This window comes from Bombus huntii, chromosome 8 (assembly GCF_024542735.1).
Source record: "Bombus huntii isolate Logan2020A chromosome 8, iyBomHunt1.1, whole genome shotgun sequence".
NCBI classification, from domain to species: Eukaryota; Metazoa; Arthropoda; class Insecta; order Hymenoptera; family Apidae; genus Bombus; species Bombus huntii.
In genome coordinates, this window is record NC_066245.1 from 7,032,098 (window position 1) to 7,054,107 (window position 22,010).

At 39.7% G+C, this 22,010-nt stretch overlaps 3 protein-coding genes and 1 long non-coding RNA gene across 6 annotated transcripts in view; 2 read left to right on the forward strand and 2 right to left on the reverse strand.

Annotated features, from left to right (window-relative positions):
* The window catches only part of LOC126868282 (irregular chiasm C-roughest protein-like), a 157,289-nt gene extending 140,758 nt beyond the window's left edge, over window positions 1-16,531 (forward strand). For 2 of the 3 annotated variants that reach the window (XM_050623591.1, XM_050623593.1), the window contains exons 6-13: window positions 522-673; window positions 1,617-1,927; window positions 3,096-3,336; window positions 4,368-4,523; window positions 5,120-5,367; window positions 6,059-6,294; window positions 6,966-7,095; window positions 7,391-16,531. In XM_050623591.1, the coding sequence (XP_050479548.1) occupies window positions 522-673; window positions 1,617-1,927; window positions 3,096-3,336; window positions 4,368-4,523; window positions 5,120-5,367; window positions 6,059-6,294; window positions 6,966-7,095; window positions 7,391-7,489 (1,573 nt within the window). In that variant the 3' untranslated portion in view covers window positions 7,490-16,531. The remainder of the gene's footprint in view (window positions 1-521; window positions 674-1,616; window positions 1,928-3,095; window positions 3,337-4,367; window positions 4,524-5,119; window positions 5,368-6,058; window positions 6,295-6,965; window positions 7,096-7,390) is intronic. The other variant, XM_050623592.1, reaches the window with a different exon arrangement.
* A 1,412-nt stretch (window positions 16,532-17,943) lies between these two features.
* Window positions 17,944-19,357, reverse strand: LOC126868297 (GPI mannosyltransferase 1). The gene has a single exon (XM_050623619.1). It carries the CDS (start codon window positions 19,215-19,217, stop codon window positions 18,066-18,068), a length of 1,152 nt encoding a protein of 383 aa, XP_050479576.1. The 5' UTR covers window positions 19,218-19,357; the 3' UTR covers window positions 17,944-18,065.
* Window positions 19,358-19,833: 476 nt separating this feature from the next.
* Window positions 19,834-20,471, reverse strand: LOC126868309 (uncharacterized). The gene is made up of 2 exons (XR_007690572.1): window positions 20,335-20,471; window positions 19,834-19,970 (listed from the first exon to the last, which is right to left on the reverse strand). It is a non-coding gene; the product is annotated as an uncharacterized LOC126868309 (long non-coding RNA).
* LOC126868305 (ER membrane protein complex subunit 6) lies at window positions 20,441-21,689 on the forward strand. The gene is made up of 5 exons (XM_050623628.1): window positions 20,441-20,588; window positions 20,901-21,061; window positions 21,128-21,220; window positions 21,327-21,346; window positions 21,467-21,689. The coding sequence occupies exons 1-5, from the start codon at window positions 20,552-20,554 to the stop codon at window positions 21,495-21,497; spliced, it is 342 nt and encodes a 113-aa protein (XP_050479585.1). The 5' UTR covers window positions 20,441-20,551; the 3' UTR covers window positions 21,498-21,689.
* Window positions 21,690-22,010: the final 321 nt, after the last annotated feature.

Below are 22,010 nucleotides of genomic sequence, written 5' to 3' on the forward strand. Positions count from 1 at the left end.
GAGCACGCGATTTGACCGGTTGAAAGAGACCGCCTCTCCCCCGCTTTTATTGCCATCCGGACCAATCCTCGTCGCTCTTTTCATCGATTGTACCGGCGAACGAGATAAATCTTGCGGCCGAAGAACGGCCGTAAACCACGATCTCTCGACGAAGATCGTTTCTAAAGGACTCGCCACTAATTCGACGGGGGTTATCGTTCTCGCTTTTCCTTCGTCCTTTGTGGTCCGACCGAAAACTCCTATCGATCGAATCTGAAAAATGAACGAGGAGAATCGTGCTCGAGTATTATAGAACGAAAGACGATCGTGGTAAGAAAAACGAATTGTAGAATAGATTGGAGGAGATAGAAGAAGAGGAAGATCGAAAGAAGCAGCGAAGAATTTTCAAAAATGCATAATTATTCCTTGAGACTTTTTCGTCGCGTCGATCGACCGGTAGCAGCAGCTTTTTGCGAAGCTGCCGCCTGCAAATTATACAGCAATTACACGTTCATCAAGGGTCTATCCTTTTTACTCGTTAGGTGGTTCATCAACGAGAAAAAGGTGATTGGCGACTACACCACGGAGATGATCATCCACAACGCAACCCGCGATCTCCACGACGCGATTGTAAAGTGCGAGGTTCACAACGATGTCGGGAAGAGCGAGGACACCGAGACTCTGGATATCACGTGTGAGTATGCAAACGAGGTGAAATGTACATCAAGGCAGAAAGGGAAATAGGAATAATTTTCGAGTCGTATCACGCTGACGATTCGTATGAAGAATTTCGTTTCGTGTATTTGCCCCATACGAAAGAAAGCACGCGTTTAGTATTCGCTGACTCGGCCTCTCTTTATCCCATTCGTTCATCCGGAAGGGTGCTTCGACGTCGTTTCGTCGTGTTATTTAGTCGGGATCCGGTTGGCGGGCATCAGCGAAATTCGGGATAACGCTTGTCAAAAGCCGAGGCCGAGAATAAATTGGACTTCTTAGGAGAAAATTTGCCGTCATATTTTCGGAGGTAGTTCTTCACGGATCGTATTCTCGATTTATGGATCTCCTCTTCAGTGTGTGAACATCGCCTCCTTCAAAAGATCAGACCAACCAAATTCGCGTTTCGTGACTTGTTTTGCGTTAAAAGCTTTGTACTGTAAAACACGATACAACGAACGACGCGTGATAGAAACTAGGTACGATCAGAATTTTCTTGCACAATAATTTATCAAATAACAATATTAATAAATTGAAGAGTTACAAGTTATAAGTTTCCCTTTTACGATTTCATAATTCTTTATTATGTGGAATAATCGTATAACTTGTAAAATTTAAAATAATCAAATACCTGTAAAATTTCATTTCTTTCATTACCATTTGTATCGTAATTATCCGTATCGTTATTAACACTGCTAACGGCTTCACGTGTGAAATTGTAACATTTCGCTAATAATATTACTTCAGTCGCACGAGAGATCTTTGACCGTTGCGCGTTTCATTCGGTACATTCGGCCGGTTTGCGAATATTATACGTATATGATATCACAACAGTTTAGAAGGAGAGAAAAGAAATTCTTTTCTTTCGCTCCCTGACATATCAATTTAGAAAAATTGTATGAGGTGAAAATTAAATTTCACAGACGGGCCACAGTTCCGGCACCAGCCAATCTCCGTGGAGACGCAGTACGGCGCGACGGAGATCTTGCAGTGCGACGTCGACGGAAACCCAACACCGGAGATCCGTTGGTACCACGAGGACTCGGAGCGACAGGTCGCTAGCACGCCGAACATCAGCGTGGTGGTGAACCACGAGACAGCCGGACGGTACTTTTGCAAGGCACACGTACCGGGTTTTCCGGAGCTGACGGGCTACGCGAATATCTACATCCGGGCGTCACCGAGCATAGTGTCACAGAGGGTGCAATATGTACCCGACGAGGGCGTTGTCAAAGTAATTTTGCCATTGAGATTCTCCTTTATATCTATAGTTCATATCCACATTCATTTCTTATTTTCTGTTCTTGTTTTCTTCTTTTTTTTTTTTTTTTTTTACAATCATGCATAAGTATTCGTCCATCTATCGTAGTCGACTTTTTCAACACATTATGACATGTCATACAATATTTTGCCATTACATAACAGTTATAAAAGGAATATCACTCTTTCCGTAGTAATAGAAGAATAATTTCAGTGCTTTTGATTTCAATTTCATGCACATACGTATAAAATTTGATATAAATTTTATTAATATATATAGAAATTACAAAGCTATTTAGTACAATGTATATTTCGCAGAGATGACAAAAGTATTTAAGCGGTGATTTATCCATTGCATTAATTAATTAATTAAACCTCGATATTCTGTGGCCACCTTATGGTCAACGCTTATTTTTATTGAATATAAGTTTGCAATAAGTATCTTGTAATTTTCAAATTTGATAGAAAGATTTTTATAGTAGGTGTCGAAACAATTTCGTGAGCCAGTAAATCCATTTACCTACATGTGTGTACACCGGGTGTGCTAGGTGGACGAATACTTAGGTATGCGATCAACTGTACGTTCCATTATATATAATAAGAAGGAAAGCGTCAAAGCTTCTGTCGATTATTGAAAACAGTTATTTTTCGTTTGGTTTTCGACGTCTCGTAAAGCCGACGAACGCGACGCGGCTCCGATTTATATCAGCCATAACTTGCGCGCTGGGACCAGAAACGAGGCATTTATGGAAAATATGCGAAAACCGCAACCGCATCGCTAGACTCTGTGTCTCCGAAAATCGAACGGCCTCGGAATCTATGTAACAGATGGTTTAGAATAGCGACGCAAAGCGACCGGATATTTTTCGACAGAATTTAGACTAGACGGATGAACATTCATAGGGCGAATACAGCCATCGACTAACCATATTTTCTCTTCTTTTTTTTTTTTTTAACTCGCTTGTTTTCCTCTTTTTTATTCTTCATTTTTACCCATCAATGTACAACGCGCAATGGTCTTAAAAAACGAGACACTCGAAAAAGAGAAGCACACACGGGTATCGGTCGATTCGGCAAGAAGGGAGCAAATGTCTGGCAATTGGAAACGATTTTTATTCGACTATTCCTCGTCGATTTCGCAGGTGAAGTGTACCGCGGTATCTGTGCCAAAAGCGGACTCGGTGGTATGGAGCTTCGCCGGTCGCGAGCTCAATTTCTCGTCGAACAATACGCCGTTCCATGTGCAGGAGGAATACACCGGCGAGAGAGTCGTCAGCACTGTCACGCTGCTCGATCCCATATCCACGTACTTCGGGGATTACAACTGCACGGTCACGAATAGCTTCGGCACGGATTCCGTCATAATCAAGCTGACGGCACACAGTAAGTTCATATCCATTATAAACGACCTACCTTTCTCTTTCTCTCTTTTTTCTACCTTTCTTACTCTTTCTCTTTCTCTCTTACTCGCTCTCTGCATTCTTTCCTCTCGCGATTTCATGCTTTTCTTCCATGTATGCGCGACGCGTCCTCGAAAAACTGCTACGTTTTCGGTCCATAAAAAACGCTGCAAGCGTTCCAGGGACAAGACGAGAAATATATCAATGAGAAAAAATCGAATCTCGTTCGACGACGGAGTCACGCGTTTCGAACGCTTCGAGATCGGCGCGGAATTCTAACCAACCGCATTTCCAAATCCGTCAAATCGCGACCGATGTTCGTCCTACGATGAAATAAAAACATCGGTGACGGAGTATCGAGTGAAACCACAGAGTGTGTGTACGGTCGGTGATTTTGCATTTTTGTGAAACACGCGTCGGTATCTGATACGTTCGATCGTAGCAATGACAAGATGAACCGGCGATTCGTTGGCCAGTCAGACAGGCTGTAGTAAAATACGAGTCGAAGTTTTTTATTTGAACATGTCCGATGGAAACAAAAATAACGAAAACAAATGGCACTCTAAGTCTCAATTTTTGCCGCGATCCTTGTTCATCGTAACTTTCGATCGAACCTAGCCAATTTTTTTCCCCGATAATTCCGACCGATCTTTCACAGATCCGTCCGTTCGACTGCACGGCGTTCGTTCTACTAATTCAGCCGGTTGATTCTGTAAATTTTCATCGATACACGCTCCGGACCACGTCATAAATTCCACGGGATTCAATTAACCGACGCGCGTTCCGCGTGCACTTTGCAAAAATTTAATCCGCATCGTTAAGCAGTCGCGCGCACTCGCGTCCGACAATTTTATACTAGAGTGAACTCGTCGTCGGGCGCAAACACCGATCGTCGCGCAATTTTAAGAGGAAAATTGAAGAGGAAGTGAAAATATAAAAAGGAAAGAGATGAGAACGATATTGTTTCACTCGTTGAGCCAAACAGCCGAGATTTTAACCATTCGTGACGCTTAGCGTTGATTCCAGTCGATTGGCAACTGATTCTCATCATCGGTGGATTGATCTTCTGCGTGATCATGATTGGCGTGATCATTATACTCATTCTACATTGCCGCGACCGCATCAAACAACCACGACCGAGGACGGCCCAGACTCAAGAGACTGATATGCGTGAGTGAAATATCATGTTCGAACGAATTATAACGTCATTAGTCACGTCCGTTTCCCATTGCTTTTATCGTTTTTCGTGACTCGAGATTTCATCATTTCCAGGCAGTCGCGGGACTGCTTCGAATTCTTCTTGTCTATGAACGAGACACCAACGTTATCGTTCGGCATCTATCGTTAACGATACGGAAAAACGTATACGTATAACCGCGGATGAATGATAGCTCATTGAATGCAAACGAGTCTGATAAGTAGCGAGCTGGTATTCAAACGTACTTGGGTGGAGTCAACGCGCGATATCTAATGGTCCTTCAGTAGCTTTCTAAAGCGTTTGTTTATGCTTGATCCAGCTTAATTTTTTCTTCCAGCGATTATACGCTTTATAGTTTCGTAACAGAGTTATCCGATATATTTTTCTACTTAATACATCCAAGTACTTATTTTCTCGATCGTAATCGGCATCGACTCCATTTACAGACCGTTTCGTACTCTAATCCTCGATAAATACTCGATGCAATGGACAGTCACGCAGGATATAACTCTCATCTGGAATCTTATTTTTCTCTATGCTGATCTTTTCGAATTTCTTTCGCCGACAGAGGAAACAGATTCGAACGCGGATAGATATCGAGAAAGTGACAGAAGCAGCAACCTGTCGGACGTTAAAGCGGATATACGGGCGGGATCGAGTGTCAGCAACGCGGAGAGCGTGACAGCGCTTGACAGCGAGGGCGAAGGAAGCACGAGAGGTGTGAACGCTTTGGCGCTGGCCGGCCCTGTACCCAATCCCTTGGGTTATCGTTACAGCGCCGATTACACGGAACCTTCGTTCCCGCCGAAGAATAACGTAAGTATAATATAACCAATGCCATACTCGTTCGAACTACCAGTATTCACGTCCGAAAATTTCTCTGCTCGCAATCTCGCGTTTTGCACGAGGAGGATGCCAAGAACCGGAGCCAGAGCGTAATCTAGTTTATTTCACGAAGAAACAGCGAGCTTCTAGAGTGCATATTAAAGCGTAGAATCTCTCCCCTGGGCATGCACTCACGCGAACCGTGTAGATTTAATTTGCAGTTTTTAAGAATTTCCCCACCGAATCCTAATACCCTTTCCAAGCTTTGCTGCGTGGAACATTTGGAATTCGACCACGTCTCAGATCTCCCTTTTACTATGATAATCTGTACCGATCCTAATTTCTGTACACACTGAACGAATTATAATGTCGAGACCTAGAAATGTTCCTGGGTCGCGGAACCCGTGCCAACGTCGACCGTGCACGAACGTCTTACGGGTCGATGCCACGACCTTACGTCGCGAGCGTCGAGAAAATTAATTTTATATTCGGCACGGCCCGCACGTTCCGTCTTTCGTGTTTTCATAAAGCAATAAGAACAAACTTTCTGTATATGGTAATTACCAAGTGTTTTTGATCGTTAGGTATACTCACCCCGTGCTGGAACGAACGGTTTGTAAGAATTACTGGGAAATCATGATATCTGTCGCTAATATTTGCCCTTTTGTTTCGTTTGTTGCAGGACGGTAGTAACAATAATGGTTACGTACCGTACGTAGATTATACCCGCGACTATATGCCGCCCACGACGCAAGGGGTGGGTGCATCACGGGAATCCTTAAGCAGGATACCGTCTGGCGGAATACTAGCCTCAAAGAAGATCGGTCTGAGTTCTGCGAATTTGGGCTCCTCCACTCCGCAAACCACCCCAGCGATCGACCCACGTTTCTCTGCAACGTATGGAAACCCCTACCTCAGGTAAAGTTCTCAGGGACTTGGCTGCCGCCTCTGCCATGCCGGGACGGTATCAATGGAACTCGCGCCCCCTGTGTCATCAAGCCCGCAATCTAGTTCGACGCTCTGGATAATAGAGGAAGCTTTGACCCACTGTAATTGTGTTTTGGCGCAGTAATCCTACAGAGGCGCGCACGAATTGCACCGAAGACGATGAAATTATAGTCGACGGTAGTTTGGAACGTGATATTCCATGAATCGACGGCGGATGAAAGGAAATCGTTGAAAAGAATAGAGTTCGTAGAGGGATGATCGAACGTGTGGTGTAAAGATGCGGCAGGGTAACAGAAGATGATACGGCTGCTATTTCGAGAACTTGACGTTGGGACAGCGTACGCGTTAACGTTATAATATTTACGACGTATTGATTAACGGATTTACCGCGCCGCGTGTGCAATCGTTTCCGGGGATTAATTATATTCCACGTAAATTATGAATCGTCTGTCTTGAATATTTATAACGTCGATTCGAACAGATCCCAGTCACGTTTAATATTAATCGAACAAATCCGCGCTTCGTCGTTCGATCAAACAATTCTCGAACGACCCATACACACTATAATCGCGATATTTTATACGATAATATAGATCACGCAAGAAATTGTTCTGATCGTTCTTTCCTCTGCCAAACAATAGAATGTCAGCCGCGGAGCAACTGAGACACGCGCCACACACGGCTGTGCCGGGAGTAACGCCAGCACCACCGCCCTACACGCAAGCAATGAGAATGAATAGCTTGAATACCTTGAACGGTGCTGGACCGCAGGTTAGTACAATGGCAGTGAATGTGTGTCAAATTCCGAGGCACAGTTACGACATCTCAGGTACATTCCTACGCTCACCTGAACTAGTTCGAGTTTAGATCTTGCTCGAGATAATTGTGCAACCAATTGATTCTAATCGCGCCGATTAAATCAATCTTATTTTTAATGTTACACCGCCCACTCTTATTCAGTGCTATGTGCATTAAGTGCGTTCACCGCAAAGTCCTTATCGATCCAAACGTTACAATTCCTACGAGCTCGATGCTAATTTTCTGTAACTTTTTGATAATCTTCCAGGCACCACTTTCGGCGCACTACATCACGGGCGGCCCAAACGGTGGAGTAGCGACGGTAAAGCGCACCTCGGCGGTAGGGACGTTAGCGACGCACGTATGAGGCCAGGGGGTCTATCCGAACTAGAACCGTCGACGTTCGGACCTAACTAGTACCGCCTTCGAGAACCGTGAAGCCATCGAATGGACTCGGCAGTCGAATACGCTCAGGTCGCACGAAAAGTTTCTCGCAGAAAATTTAGAGCAGAACTACCCTTATCAGAGCCACGATAGCGTCGAATTTGAAGATCGTGATATCGTTCGGCGAGCTTCCACGATCGCACCCGTGCCAGAAGTCGAACGATTGCTCGAGGAAACGAAGTCGAAGGACGAGACGAGGAAATTTCGATTGAAGGGACGAGCGCAACGAATGGCTGAAAACGGCGAAGCATTGAAGTACATCGAGATAGTGTTACGACAATTACGAAGGGCCAGCCGTGATCATCGACAACTCGTGGAGCAGCGTCATCGGACCGTGCAGCCGTTTCCTGCGTCTTCGACGATCGACGAATATCATTTGGATAAGTCGAACGTACAAAGTTTGAGGATTCCACGCGGGCAAAGCGAGGAGAACCGGATTGTCCGTGACATCTCTCGGGACACGATCGAAAGGTTACAAGAAGTTGGAACGAGCGAAGAACCGCAAGAGCTTACCGAGTATCCCGGCGTGAATGTTACGAAGAAACTGTTGGCAAAGAAGAAGACATACGCGAGAGGCATTTACCTACTGGAAACGATGCCCAGGAGAATCCACGAGAGGATGAGCGTGGCGGGCCGGCAGGGTCTACGATACGTTCCTGCTTACGAAGGAATTGACACTACGATTATTCAGTAAATGCGCTACGAGCTGGTGAAACAACGGGCAAACGTGAACGCTTAAGACTGCTTGAGAACATAGAGTCTGGCAAAAAATAGCTCTCGTCAAACTTTTAAGCTATTCGACCGGTATGGGAAGATCGTGAAGGATGCGAGGATAGTTGTAAATTTTGTTGGCCGACTTCGAGAAACGGCAGAAACAAGAATCGAATTAATGGCGAACAACTGTGGTAACGACAATGACCGATCGAGCTTGTCGAGAAGAATTGATTAGCCTTGACTACGCGTGGTACTCCATTTAAGAAGACTGAATCGTGGGATAAGAAGGTTCCTTCATCGACTCGGGAACACAGTGTATTTTTCTCTATCGTCTAATAGAAATAAGATAGTCGACTTTGTACATCGAAGAGACTGGACTAGGATAAACGGGGTTATCGTAAATGTCAAAGAAATACGTGGCTCGACGTGGTTCGATAGAAATCAATTAAAAAAAAGAAAAAAACAAAAGAAGAAGAAGAAGAAAGGGAATGATCATCGAAAATGGGTAGTTGGTGGATTAGCGAGAAACGAAGGACGGTGGTTAGGTTCGTAAATCGAAGGAGCTCTTCGGAACGAGAACAGACCACTCGGTATCGACAATCTTTTATTCGCATACTTATAGATCTCGATAAGTATTTAATGTTGATTCGAAACGTAACGAAAAAAAAAAAGAAGAAACGAGAATCGAATTTCATCGCGGATCATTGTGGTCGTAGTAGCAGTCTCCTAAACGAGGGAAAACGCCACGAGGTGAACAAGAAAATAATGAACATCGAATAATTGTGCTTCGTACGGATAATTCGCGTTTTGAACATGTGATACGTAGACGGATGTCCAGGTAAGAGTGACGTGTTGAATACGAAGAAATCGTTGGATCGCGTCGTCAACACGGACAGGCATAACGTCTCGGCTGCTACTTCGACGTCACGCTGTGTCTCGCTGCCTTTTTTTATTTGTAGGAAAAAATGTTAGGTCTCGCGCAGTATTCGCAAGTAAGCGCACTAGACGAGGAAAAAGGACACTTCGAACGGATCGTGCTGCTTGTCTGACAAGATTGATCGCGATCTCGTGTCTCCTTCCGGCCTGAGGATTTTCAATCGTGAAAATACGCGCGTTTGGAAAGCGATCGAAGCGTTCCACGGGCCGAACTTTGTAAAATAGATAGCTAAAATGATGATTAGATATATACATATATAAATATATCACCTGTTGTCAATACGAACATAGGGCCTATAGTTTGGTGGCGCTACAAAAGCAAAGCTGTATCGGAATAAGCTCGTTTGTGAATGGAACAGCTTCGTGTAAATAATATTATAACGATATTAACTAATAGACGATCAAGCAGAGGAAACAACGTGTTAGATGTAATTGGTCGTGTATCTCGTTTCGGGAGAAAAAAATGGAGCGCGACTTAAAATGGAAAAAAGAAGAGAAACTGGCCGAGAATTCTTCGTTCGATTACAATCGTTATTAAGTTATCTTCGTTCTTGTCGAAAATGTTTTCTTGTTCGTTTGCAATGCCTGTAGCTCGTCGAACGAGGATCCAGACTTATTAAGTTCTCCTCGACGACGATCTACAGCCTCGAAATAGAGAATCCTCAAGTTCAAAGAAAAACACGGTAAAAAAACGAAACAAACAGATATATCGCTCATTGACGTCGCGATGCTATGCAGCGAGCATAATACCATTGATTACGATAACGAAACAGGGTAGCCTATCAATTACTAAAACGATTTCGAAAGAAAAAGGCTGCACGCTACGGATTGGCCCCATACTCGCGTGGTGCGTCGGTGATTAAAACAGAATTAGAAAAAAAAAGGAAAAGGAGAAAAGGAAATGTAGAGCTCGAGCAAACGTGTCGGTGACGACGATGGGATTCGAACGAACGATGACGGTGATCGTGGCGCATTCAGAGCTAAAAAAGCGAATGAATATACATTTGTATTGTGAAGAAAATATCTTTATATTCAGACGTATGTAACATAATTTCTGTACATAACTGGAATTATTGCTCACCGTATCTCGTAAGATTTAGTTAGTTTTGTAACTGTGAAAGAGAATGAAAAGATAAAACACTATGTGCATATCGGATACTATGCGGACAGTTTCGCGACGGACAGTTCCCCTCGAAAGTTTTCGACCCTGTCGTCGTAGATCGAAAAAGAGAAAGAAAATCAGTATTCGTAATATAAATACTTCCTTCCTATCGAGAACTCATTCTCGATCCCACGATCGACCGCGATCGTGCGCAGTCCGTCGTCACGAAACGATCAGTTCCTCTGTTCGCGCTCGAATCGTTTCGTCGAGAAGAACGCGGTCAGATCGGAACGAAATTACACAGTGTAGTATTATCGTACTCGTAAGTATCTTTCCTCTCGTAATTCGATCGCCGTGTTCTTCTTGTCGCGAAATCGACCAGCCTCGTCGACGGAGTCTCCCATTTCCGGGCCATGGAACTGTCCACCGGAAGTCCAGATTATTGTACATCAATCATTCTGTACAATATTCATCCTGATGTTACTGTTAACTATTTAAAAGAATGAGAGCGTACGTGGGTGAGTGTTAACGAGTGTAAAAGCAAAAAAGGCGAGAATGACTGTGAGAGAAAGAGAAAGAATTTTGAACTTTTCACATTCAACGCGCGCAAACGAAATACTGTGCGCATGCGCGTGTGCCAGAAGGCCCGGGCGCCGTTTCGCGGCACGCGCGCTTGCGCGTACGATCGCACACACGTCACGTGTAAATGTATAAATGCTTGGTGGAATTCCGGATTGTACAGGTTCAGCGGGGTGAAGGAAGAAACAAAAGACACGAAAAACGTACACGGTGGAAACACTCGTTCGATCCGTGGAAACGAATCCGCGTACATTTACAGACGGCACGAGGCCATGTCAGAAAGAGGAAAAGAGAGAGATCTATACATACAGACACATGATTTCTATTATAAAAATGTAGGTTATAACGAAGTATACTGCGGGAAGTAATTACAATCAATGTACTGGATGGTCCAGGGCAATGTTAAAATTAGAAAAGTTTATGTCGTTTGAACCTTAGGAGTTTGCGCCTTCTTGCCGCAGGGCCATCCTATACGTATTAATTGGTTATCTGTCAATTATTAATTAAATTATATCGATTTCTTCGCCTTTAGTCAAAGAAAGGAACGAGAGCCAACGCGAAGTTTCCTCCACGAACGCGGCCGTGCGATTTCACCATGCGAACTGCATGCACTCGAGATATCGCGCGCGAATCTCTTCCTGCGAAGCTTCTGTTCGCTTATTCCGGTTTAAGGAAGTTCGCGGGTAAGAGCATGATCGATAACTTCGAATAGTTTATTTTTCTATAGTGCAATCATTTCGTTTCGTGCAATTCCCGACGTCGTTGTTTTCATTGAAAGGTTTATTCTCGCGACGCGCAAACTCGCGCCTCTCGAAAGAATTTCGAAACGTTTGCCGCATCTCGATGAGGAAACTTCGCGCTCGGCTCGGTCACGCTGTGTGTTATAAAGCGCGATATTGTTAGGCAATTTATGACGAGTCCTGTGACGAACGGTTAAGCGTTCTCTAACTGAGCGCGAAAATGGAAAAGAGAATGAGTAGAGAAAGGGATGAAGAAAGGGAAAATATTGCCTAATAGGGTGAACGAGGGAAGTTTTTTCAAATTTGTTGATACATTTCATACTTTACGATTAGGGATTATGGCCTATTACTAACTATTTCGCAAACCTTATCCGGCGATCCGATCGTTTTTACTATTTCACGCTACAGAGTTAAACGAATGGCGATTTAATCAGAATTCCCGATTTTGAGGCGTGAACGAGAGGAAACACAAGAACGAAAAAGGCAACGTTTTAATTCAATGAAATGTGCCATACCGTTTGTTGCGTAAATAACTCCTTGACGCTCTCGGGTTTAAAAGCGAGAACACTTGAACGAACAAAGAAACAGAAATACGAAAAAATACTGTCAACCTCCAAACGAGATATGTGAATTACCGTGCATAGAGCTCGATATCGGGGAGCATGTATTTTAAAAACGATCGAGTCGACCGTCCACGCATTTGTGAAATGGAAAGTGACTTTTTAGAAAATGAACACTTTTTCGCGTGCTATCCATAAAAGCTACGTTAAACACGTTGCATCGATTACTGAGTATAAAGAAAAAAAAAAAAAAAACGCTATTTCGAATTCGACTGAGCGACATATAGGAGATACGATATATACCCCCATATTTTTCTCGATGTTAAAGCTTTTTTCTCAGAAAGCGTTACGCGGCGTGTAATGCTGCCTGCGAAAAGGAATTCAAGCGAATCGTTGCGAATCTTTAAAAATTAATCGGCGTATCGTTTGTATAATATAGCGGTGAGGATCCGATCGACAGCGATCGTTATCGTACGAGTATCGTAAGGGCGGTAGGAAAGAAGATAAAAGAAGGATGATCGTTCTGAAGCGACGCGAGCACTTCTGATTCAGACCGACCATCCGTTCGATCGAAGACTTGCACTTTGAATTCTCGACGAAACGACGTTTCTTTTGTTTATTGTGTACGATAATCTTCTTGATCGTGTCGTTTGTATGAAATCGAAGGGAGAGTATCGCTAAGTTATCATCCGACAAATCCATTACGTTTTTACAGAAAGAAACTTTTCAACGTACACCGTGTGTAGTAATCTCGACCAATAATTTTTGATACGAACGCGCCAGGAATTTATTCGACTTTTGGTACGTCTCGAACGACAACGCTTGGGAACAACTTAACGAAAACGCACTCTTATCACACTCGTCCCCGGTATGAAAAATCATCTCGTGAAACAATCTCTTCCAGTCAACGTTTCGGTCCACGCGCATCAAAAAACAAACACACCCTCCAACATCGATCCACTTTTACAAATACGATAGACTGTTTTACCGGTACACTAAACAAACGAACAAAACGGGAAAGAAAAGACTGTAAACGACTGCTCGTTGAAACTGCATCGAACGTTAGCGATGCATGATAAATTCGCGTACGAAGAGGTCGGTGCACAAGTCGCGTGACTCGGTTTGGATCAATCTCTCATATAAAATGAGAAAAAGAGAGAGAAAGAAAAGAACACGACAGAATAGCTCGTGGTAATAATTAGGAACGTTCGCGATATCTATCGAAAGATCATGTTACGACAAACACGTTATTACCATTATTTTTCTGTCGTTCGTTACTTTTTTGCTTTTCCTTCCTCCAGTTTTCAAACGGCAGCTTGGCCTTTCTCGGCCTCTGCTAATGATGTCTGAATCACATTCGTTCGAATCGAATTTTCCTTATACATACAATTAAACCGCGCACAATGGAATTTCAATTACGTTACGGAGATGCAACGAAGTTCTTGTAACATTAGACAATTGGCTCGACAAAGAAGCTCGACAAAAATTCCGAACATCTCGTAGGAAAATACGTTTCGAGACGAAGGCTCGCCTAATGCCCGGCCATAATGGTCGATTACGGTAATAATGCGTGTGCTAATTGCGGGGAACGTTCGGCGAAGTACCGATGGAAAAAGAAACGACACTAGGAAACGGTAACGATGTGTAACACACAAGGTGTAACGCGAGGAGTCGCGTGGCGCAAATGCCACACCGAGGCGAAAAGTAAATTAACCGAACGAAAGGTAACTCGATCTAAAAGAAATACACCGAAACTCGAAGGAAACTCTCGTAACGCGATTAAATGCAAGAACTTTTGTTGCGAACCCGTTACATCCCCGACGCTATCGCGCATCGAATTGGCAAACTTCACAAGCCGAAACCTGCGCCACGAATGAAGTTCGCCGAAATACTATTCCGCTGACTATTCATCCCCCGACTCCTCCCTCCGTATTTGATAACGAGTTATTATCGATCCGTTTACTTACGCGCGTTTAGCGTAACTCGGCGTAGCCACCCAACCGCAACCTTTTTTTAACTCGATCGATTTTTCGAACAAACCGACCGTTTCTATTGAAAGTGAACTGATATTTAATTGTTAAAGAATAGAGGGGAAAACGAAATTATATATATATAATTATATACCTACGCAACATCGCGTACACACGCCTTGCAGCCGATACTCGGTACGTTGATATTTCATCAGCGAATCGGTCAATATCGATGATCCTTTGACGAAACGAACAGAAGTGCACCAAGTGGACTATAGGATAATTCGAACGAAAGGAGGGTGAATAATAAACATGTGTAAATATTTCGAACACTAGAGATTTGACTATGAACAGCGAATCATACTTTTTAGTGTACATTACTTTGTATCATAATAGCCTAACGAAACAATTTAGCTAGACACTTTTTTGAGATCTCCTTATAAAAAACGAAGGGAAGGAAGAAGAGAGTCGCTGTTTCTGGGGTTTTTGTTTAACGATCGATCATCGATCTTACTATCACGCTGCCTGACAGTGAATTGAATCGCCGCGAACGCGATATGAAAATCAACGACCGGCCATCGTGAATTTCGCAGCTTCGTATTTCGCGATCAAGCGCTCTTTTGTGACAACAGGATACGTCACACGCGGATCTAAAATGCACAAACGAATTGCTATCGCCGCTTTAACGGTTGGACGCATCCCTCTCTACGTTCTAACGGAAACCAGGTCGATTTGTCAGAAACGATACACATTTTTCATCCGCATCAGAAAGAAAGATATATATATATATAAAAAATATAAAAAATATATGCTTCGAAAATCATGAAACTTTGATCCGTATTGGTTCGATCGCAATTCGATCCAAAATTCCTCGCACGTACATACCTGTAGCGCAAAGATTGGGCGCGAAAACGAAACCCACGGGAAAAGACAAAGCATTGTTCGCACAAGATCTTCCGTTAGCGAGAAAGAAATTTTAGTAAAAACAGGGAGAGAAAGAGAGAGAGAGAGAGAGAGAGAGAGAGAGAAAGAGCGCGCATTTTAGAGTGAAAGGGAGCGAGAGAGTTAAATAAAGATTTTCTTTTCTTGAGAATCGAGGAACGTACCGCGAAGAAACTACCGAGTCTTACTCTTCGATATCGACAGTGTGCCAATGAAAAAAACTTTTTATTCCGAGTTTAGCTAACGTCTGTCGCATTTTCTCATTCCCCTTCGATCACTTCGCGAAACATACACACACGCGCGCGCGCACCATATAACCTTAAGGACATGTAAGTACAAAGGAACAAAGAAAAGAAAATAAGAAGAAGCTTAGAAATTTTCAATGTTTTCCGCGTCGCGACAGTCGATAGGTATTAACGCGTGCCCTTACCACTAGTGTACACCTGGCCGATAAAACTGACATTGAAACTTTCATCATTTCCGTTCAGCCCACTCGCTTCCCCTCACTGCCATAAGTACACTCACCCTTTGATCGAACTTCGTGTTTTCTTTTATTTTCATTTTTGTCTCTTCTAATTTCTTTTTCCTTGCCCGGAGGACTAAATTTTACGAGACGGGACACGTTTCTTTTCTTTCTTGCAACGCGAATAAAAGAAAAGAAACGACAAGACCAAAGAAATGTTTATTTTAATGTTGTGTATATTAATTGAGTTTATGTCGTATAAATTTGATGATGCATTTATTCATGCGTTACACCGAGTGCTTTAATTATTCTTTCTCCTCTTTTTTTAATTATTATTGTTAGCATAAGTACATATTCATATATATATATATATATATATATATATATATATTGAAGTATGTTTTTTTTTAGATAAGTATCCATCGTCTATTATCGTAATCATCGTGATCGATCGGCGCAAAAAATTTCGTACTTGTAAGGTGTACATTTTTGTTTACGCGACTTTTATCATCCATCATTATAACGCAACAACGATTTTTATTATTATTATAATTATTTATAGTTAATTGATTTACATACTAATTATTAAGCAGCCAGTGCCGTTTATTTTATACTTCTCGTAGAGTGTAATGTGTATCACTGCTGTTATCATATTTTATTAAATCTTTGCCATATAACAGCCCTCGTAGTCTCACGTTTTCACCCTTCATTCCATGCAAGACGATCCCATTTCTTGTCTGCAATCGCAACTCTCCTCCCAATATCAATACCTTTTTCACCAACCCCTCTTCGAATCTCCGTGCACCATAGCCACGACAAAAGTCTATCTCTGGAGCACGTATTCGTGGACTTTTTACGTTTTATCGTATTTGCTTTAATTTTTTAGCAAAGGACTAACCGAAGGCAAAAAGAGAAAAGAGTAAAAGGAATAAAAAAAAAAAAAAAGAAAGAAAAGGAAAGAGGGAAAGAAAAGGGAGGAAATAGATACAACGATAATATCGAAGAAATGAAAGTCTTTCGATGCGTGGAAAAGCAAGAAGGAACGAGTGGTCCGGATGCGCTTAAAAGTTGCATCGTTCCATTGTAAAAATACGCGCGTGTTAACCGCCGAGTACGTGCAATATCGAGTGATTTCACGTTTCTCTACGCACGTCTTAAAGCCGCATACATCGAGACATATTGTTGCTTTGCGACCTTGTAAATGCACTTGAGCACGCATATCCTCTAACGAGCGCCGTCTTTCGTACTCTTTTGCTCCCCTCGTGCAGAAATAAGAGTGAGCGACGCTCGGGCTTTATTCGCCAATCCTCTGGGTATAATAAGGAGTATTTCGCGTCACGCAAACCCGGGGTGTTCTCTTCGTTTTCCTTATTCTCTCAGAGATGTAACTTATTCTTCTGTCTAGAATGGTGACAATTGATTTATCGATATAGCGTAAAACTTTAAAACCGAAGTACGTAACTTCTGGACCTTGCAGCCGGTACACGAAATTTACACCGACTATTTAGAGATTCGTGCGTTTGTTCGAGAATCGCTGCAAGGTTTGGAATTATCACTTCTTCTGTTAACTTCCTTGTATTATCGGTGATTTGTGTCCTAGCCGGTGAGACCGACTTCGGGCAGAAATCAACTGTCTGTTCACGTCAAGGGAAATAAAATAGATTATTTCACATAGCACACAGTTCAATAAACTGTAAACGAAAGCAATGAAAGAAAATAATGCTATTTTTATATGTTGCATCGTCTGCCGTGATGACCTATAGTTATACGAACTATACTTGAGTTACTTTTTTCATTTATGATTCATGTATCCATAGGGTCATTTCGTGTCGCACTTCGGATAATTTCTCTTTACGTTCGATGTTTGTCTCTCAACGTGATCGTAAATATATCGTGTTCGAATATTTACTAAAGAAATGCTATTTCTTTCAGTCTGAATCGTGATTTGATCTATGATATTTTGTTATACTTTGTGTAAATGGAATAATTAGTATCGTTTGAATGATGTCGTTAGAAATTGTGAGAAGCATTCTCGTATAATTTGATGAGCAATATCCCCATAATATTAAATATCATCACATTAGCAGCTTAGAAATAAACGACAGAAATATTTCTAAAAATGATCCAAAGGATGCTCTTGCTCACAATTGATCTAGATTACTACATTAAGATTTACTATTATTGTATTATTATTACTATATCTACATTCCTTTTAAGAATCTACCACTATTACTTTACGAAACCATCTGTAAATAAGTATTTTGTATTCCTGCAAGAATAAAATTACGAATCATTAACCACGTATCTAATATTCCTACCACTGTCATTAAACTCGTGATAGTTTCGGATAGGGATTTGGAGATTTTTCGACTTCAATTTTATTCTCTTTTATTTTCACAAAACTTCATTTCACGTTGCACGGATAACATATATTTTTATTACTAATTAATATTTAACTTCGATAATAATAATGTCTTTTTTTTAAATTTCTAATTAGTACTTATAGTACACGATAATGTCGTTCAAAATTTTAACGTTGACAACGAAAAAAAATAAGCTAGCAATCCAAATATACGTAAAAGTATTCAACCCTTGAAATTCCAATAAATAAGCAGCCAATAACCAAAAACTTTGGCTGAGAACCCAAACAAAACACAAATATAATGATCTACGTAAGGTTAATCCAAAGCGCGGGAGACACAATGGTAAAAGAGACAAATACCAAAAAAAGTATTGTGATGTTAGTACTGGATTATACGTCACCATTACCATGGCTTGTGTGAACATTGCAAATGGCAGGAGAGACTTGCTTGAATATTTATATGACAATAATAGTAGTAGTATCAGTTGTGGCAAGAAAGTGAACATTTTTTTAATTACGTTAGGTAGCTGATTAGCAGATAAATATTGCATGTAAAAATAAACGGAAAAGTTATGTTTGGGATCTTTGCGTATTATATGATAGATGAGACTTTCATAAAGAAATTTATAACCATAGAAATAATAATTTATAGCTGTCACAAAAATTATTAATGATACGCAACTAAGTACCAGTTTTAACTGATTTTTGGTTGGTATGACATAACTTTTATCACGAAGGGAAAGATACATAGGTATACTAAACACTATAGGGTATAATCTAAAATGAATTGACAAAGCATGAAATAAACCTGCTAGAATGAACTTATCTTGCAGATATAAATACAAAGTTAGCATAATTAAAAGGACTGTCATAGTGTCTGCATTCCCTCTGGTTGAAATTACAATTGTAAAAGGATTATAAAGCCATGTGAAGGCACACATACGTTGTAATTTTTCATTACAATTTTGTAGAGCCACAATTTTTTTTATTAAAATTGTTACCAAAATATCGATAAAGGAAAATAAGATTTTCCCAAAATTTTCATTTACAAAAATATTAGGTGTTAAAATAAGCGCTAACAATGGTGTATAGCGATATGTGTCTCGTTTAAACGGTGATGATCCTTCTACCATATGTCTCGCAGCATCGGTAAATACCTTATAATCTACATCAGTATATGGAACATTAAATGTTTTATCATGAAAATTTGAGTAAAAAACTAAAGTTATTCTAAAAATAAATGCTAATACACAGTGTGCCTTAAATGGCAAAAATTCACTCATTTTTAAGAATTTAAATATTCTTCTTAAATAAACAATTCTTTATAGCAAATAAAGTTTTACTTTATAGTTTTGTATTATTTTTTGCAGCAGCTCTCATCAGGCATGTCTTAAATTCCTTAAACTCATTTTCACAGTCCCCTTTTTGCAAATTAGATTTTGCTAATACACATGCAGCATACTTAGCTCCAGATTCATGGCATTGCGCAATGATAATTGGGTACTTTCTAAATCGCTCTTTTGCTTTTTTTACTGCTTCCATCTTCAACTACGTGTTATTATTTACCACATATTAATATCTATTATATCTGTATTTGCTATTTATTCATACATTACTTGTGTTAAAATGTCAAAACATATTTATGTCCCTTTGTTTTTTGGAATTTCCGGTGTTTGTGTCCATTGATATAATGTCGATAAAATAACAGTTACTGATATTGCAGCACACACTCTAATAGTCGTTAATCTTTTATTGTTTTGCAAGCGTACAATTTGGTACTTCTTATCCATAATGAATTTTATTTCTGAGCTTTTCTCTGCAACAAAACGAAATTACAGTAAATTAGTAAAAATTTCCAATAATGAAATAATTATACATGACAAAATTATTTGTACATACATAATCGACTGTATTATGTTCGTATGGTTTGGAAGTATCTATACCATCACAGACTAACGAAATAGCAGAATGTTTTATACAACACTGTCTTAATTCCTCTATAACGTACTCACACCGTGATGGTTGATAGACGTTGTCTAAAATTGAATAATTAATCAGCACATGTATAATCATAAATACAATCATAAAAATTAGAAATAGAAAATTAAAGAAATATTACGATACAAACCATTTAAACACTGCTGTAATTTACATGCAAACTTTTTACATGGATCAGCAGTCGACATGCGAACAAATCAGATATCTTTTTAGATATGCAAACGTTTAACGACGTACATCTTACATAATCTGAAGTTACAACTGGATCGATCGTACTAGTATCACAAAGCTAGTGCAAATAAAGGACATTTCAAAACTAAATTTATTGGTTATAAAATGTATAAATTTAACTATTTAATTAAGAACTCAGGAAAGACTAATAATGGCATATTAAATTTTTACCTTCCGCGTGATAAACTTCCAACAGAATGAACAAAAATGATCTAAATAACCCAACGTCACGCGTAACAAAATCTTGATAGCAGGTAGATGGCACTCTAAGCGTACTTTATTATAGCAGCCGACAAACGAACTTTAATGTACACATATACATAGTCATTAACGAATGTGTTAGGTTAAATTATAAAAATCTTTTGCTAATATCAACAGAAATATAACAATGTTGGGAAAAATTAAAACAAAACAGGAGAAAGGAGGTAAATAACAGAGTATCGATTATTCTAAGGCTATTTCAATATTGAATGCATTTTATTAAATATTTGTAACATCTCTCATAGGTTATATTTTTATTTATTGATATTATATATAAATCCAGAAACGTTAAATTGTATAGGAAATAAATCTTGTAAAATAGCTTTTTAAACAACATTGAAATTTATTTACATTTTATTTTCATCTTGCCATTTATTAAATAATTCTGTTTTTTAATTTTTTAAATTATTCAGAAACAATACTACTTTCATATAAAGTAAACTTACTGTCTGGTACTAAATCTTCTTTTTTTTCAGAGATTATTGCATATAGTGAGTCAGCTGTTGTAAATAATGCTGCTGTGGTAGAATACTGTAGGATATCAATGGCAGCATTATCAGGAGGCACAGCTGGTTTATTAGGATTAACTGGATTATATGGTTTTGGTTTCTACATTTTTGCTGTATTTGGATTATGGGTAAGAATAATTTTTAAAAATATTATTGTCATGTAATAAACGCTAAATAAAAAATGCTTTTTGTAGGCAATGTTATTGTTAAAAGCTGGAGGTCAATGGAAAAAATATTTTATAAGTAGACGAAATCTTTTAACTAGTGGATTTTTTGGAGGCCTTTTTGTATCCTTTATACATAGTCTTATTAAAGGAAGAAATTGAAATATTAAATACCTATTAAAACGGGCAAGTATTTTCCTTATTACAACTTATTACAATCATACAACAGACATATGTGCTGTTTTGGACGTATCCTTTTATAAACAATTGAATATTCTTATTCAAATACAAGAATAAATGACATATTTACGTAACTCATTGCTATGCATCAAATTTATGTTTTTTATATTTTCCTTAATATATTATTAGATTCTTATATGGTATGGTACATGTATACTGATTAAAAGGATGTTTAGATTTAAGGGTTTATATTTTTTAACTAAATATGTCGTTAACTAATTAAATATATCACAAACAATTGCCAGTTGCTGGTCAGAGTAATAATATTGTTGATAAAGCACTATGTGATTTATTGTATATGTATGTACATAGAACACTTTCGAAAATACATTTATTCCGTCTGTTCCACCTGCTTGAATTTGTTCATTATTGTAATATTCCTAATGTGTATAATAATTATAAATGCAGTTATTCTGTATTTATTCTTCTGTTTCTATAATATACATATAATAAATAACATGGTATATAAACAATGTTAACAAAGCGTTGTAAAATCCCAAGGATGAATTATCTAATACAATAACAATCTATTGAACACAGTTTTTCAAAACATAGTTAGAATAAAATTCTTTATTCGATTATTAAAATGAATAAATGATAACACATACATAATCTCATAACAAGTTAAACATTTCAGTTCATACATAAAAGCTACGTTTAATCCTTTGTACAA

Coding starts and splice junctions, on each gene's coding strand:
- LOC126868305 (XM_050623628.1), top strand. CDS start 20,552: ATGTTGGGAAAAATTAAAACAAAACAGGAGAAAGGAG. Junction 20,589..20,900: donor AACAAAACAGGAGAAAGGAG/GTAAATAACAGA, acceptor CTTTTTTTTCAG/AGATTATTGCATATAGTGAG. Junction 21,347..21,466: donor ACATATGTGCTGTTTTGGAC/GTATCCTTTTAT, acceptor ATATATTATTAG/ATTCTTATATGGTATGGTAC.
- LOC126868297 (XM_050623619.1), bottom strand. CDS start 19,217: ATGAGTGAATTTTTGCCATTTAAGGCACACTGTGTATTAGCATTTATT.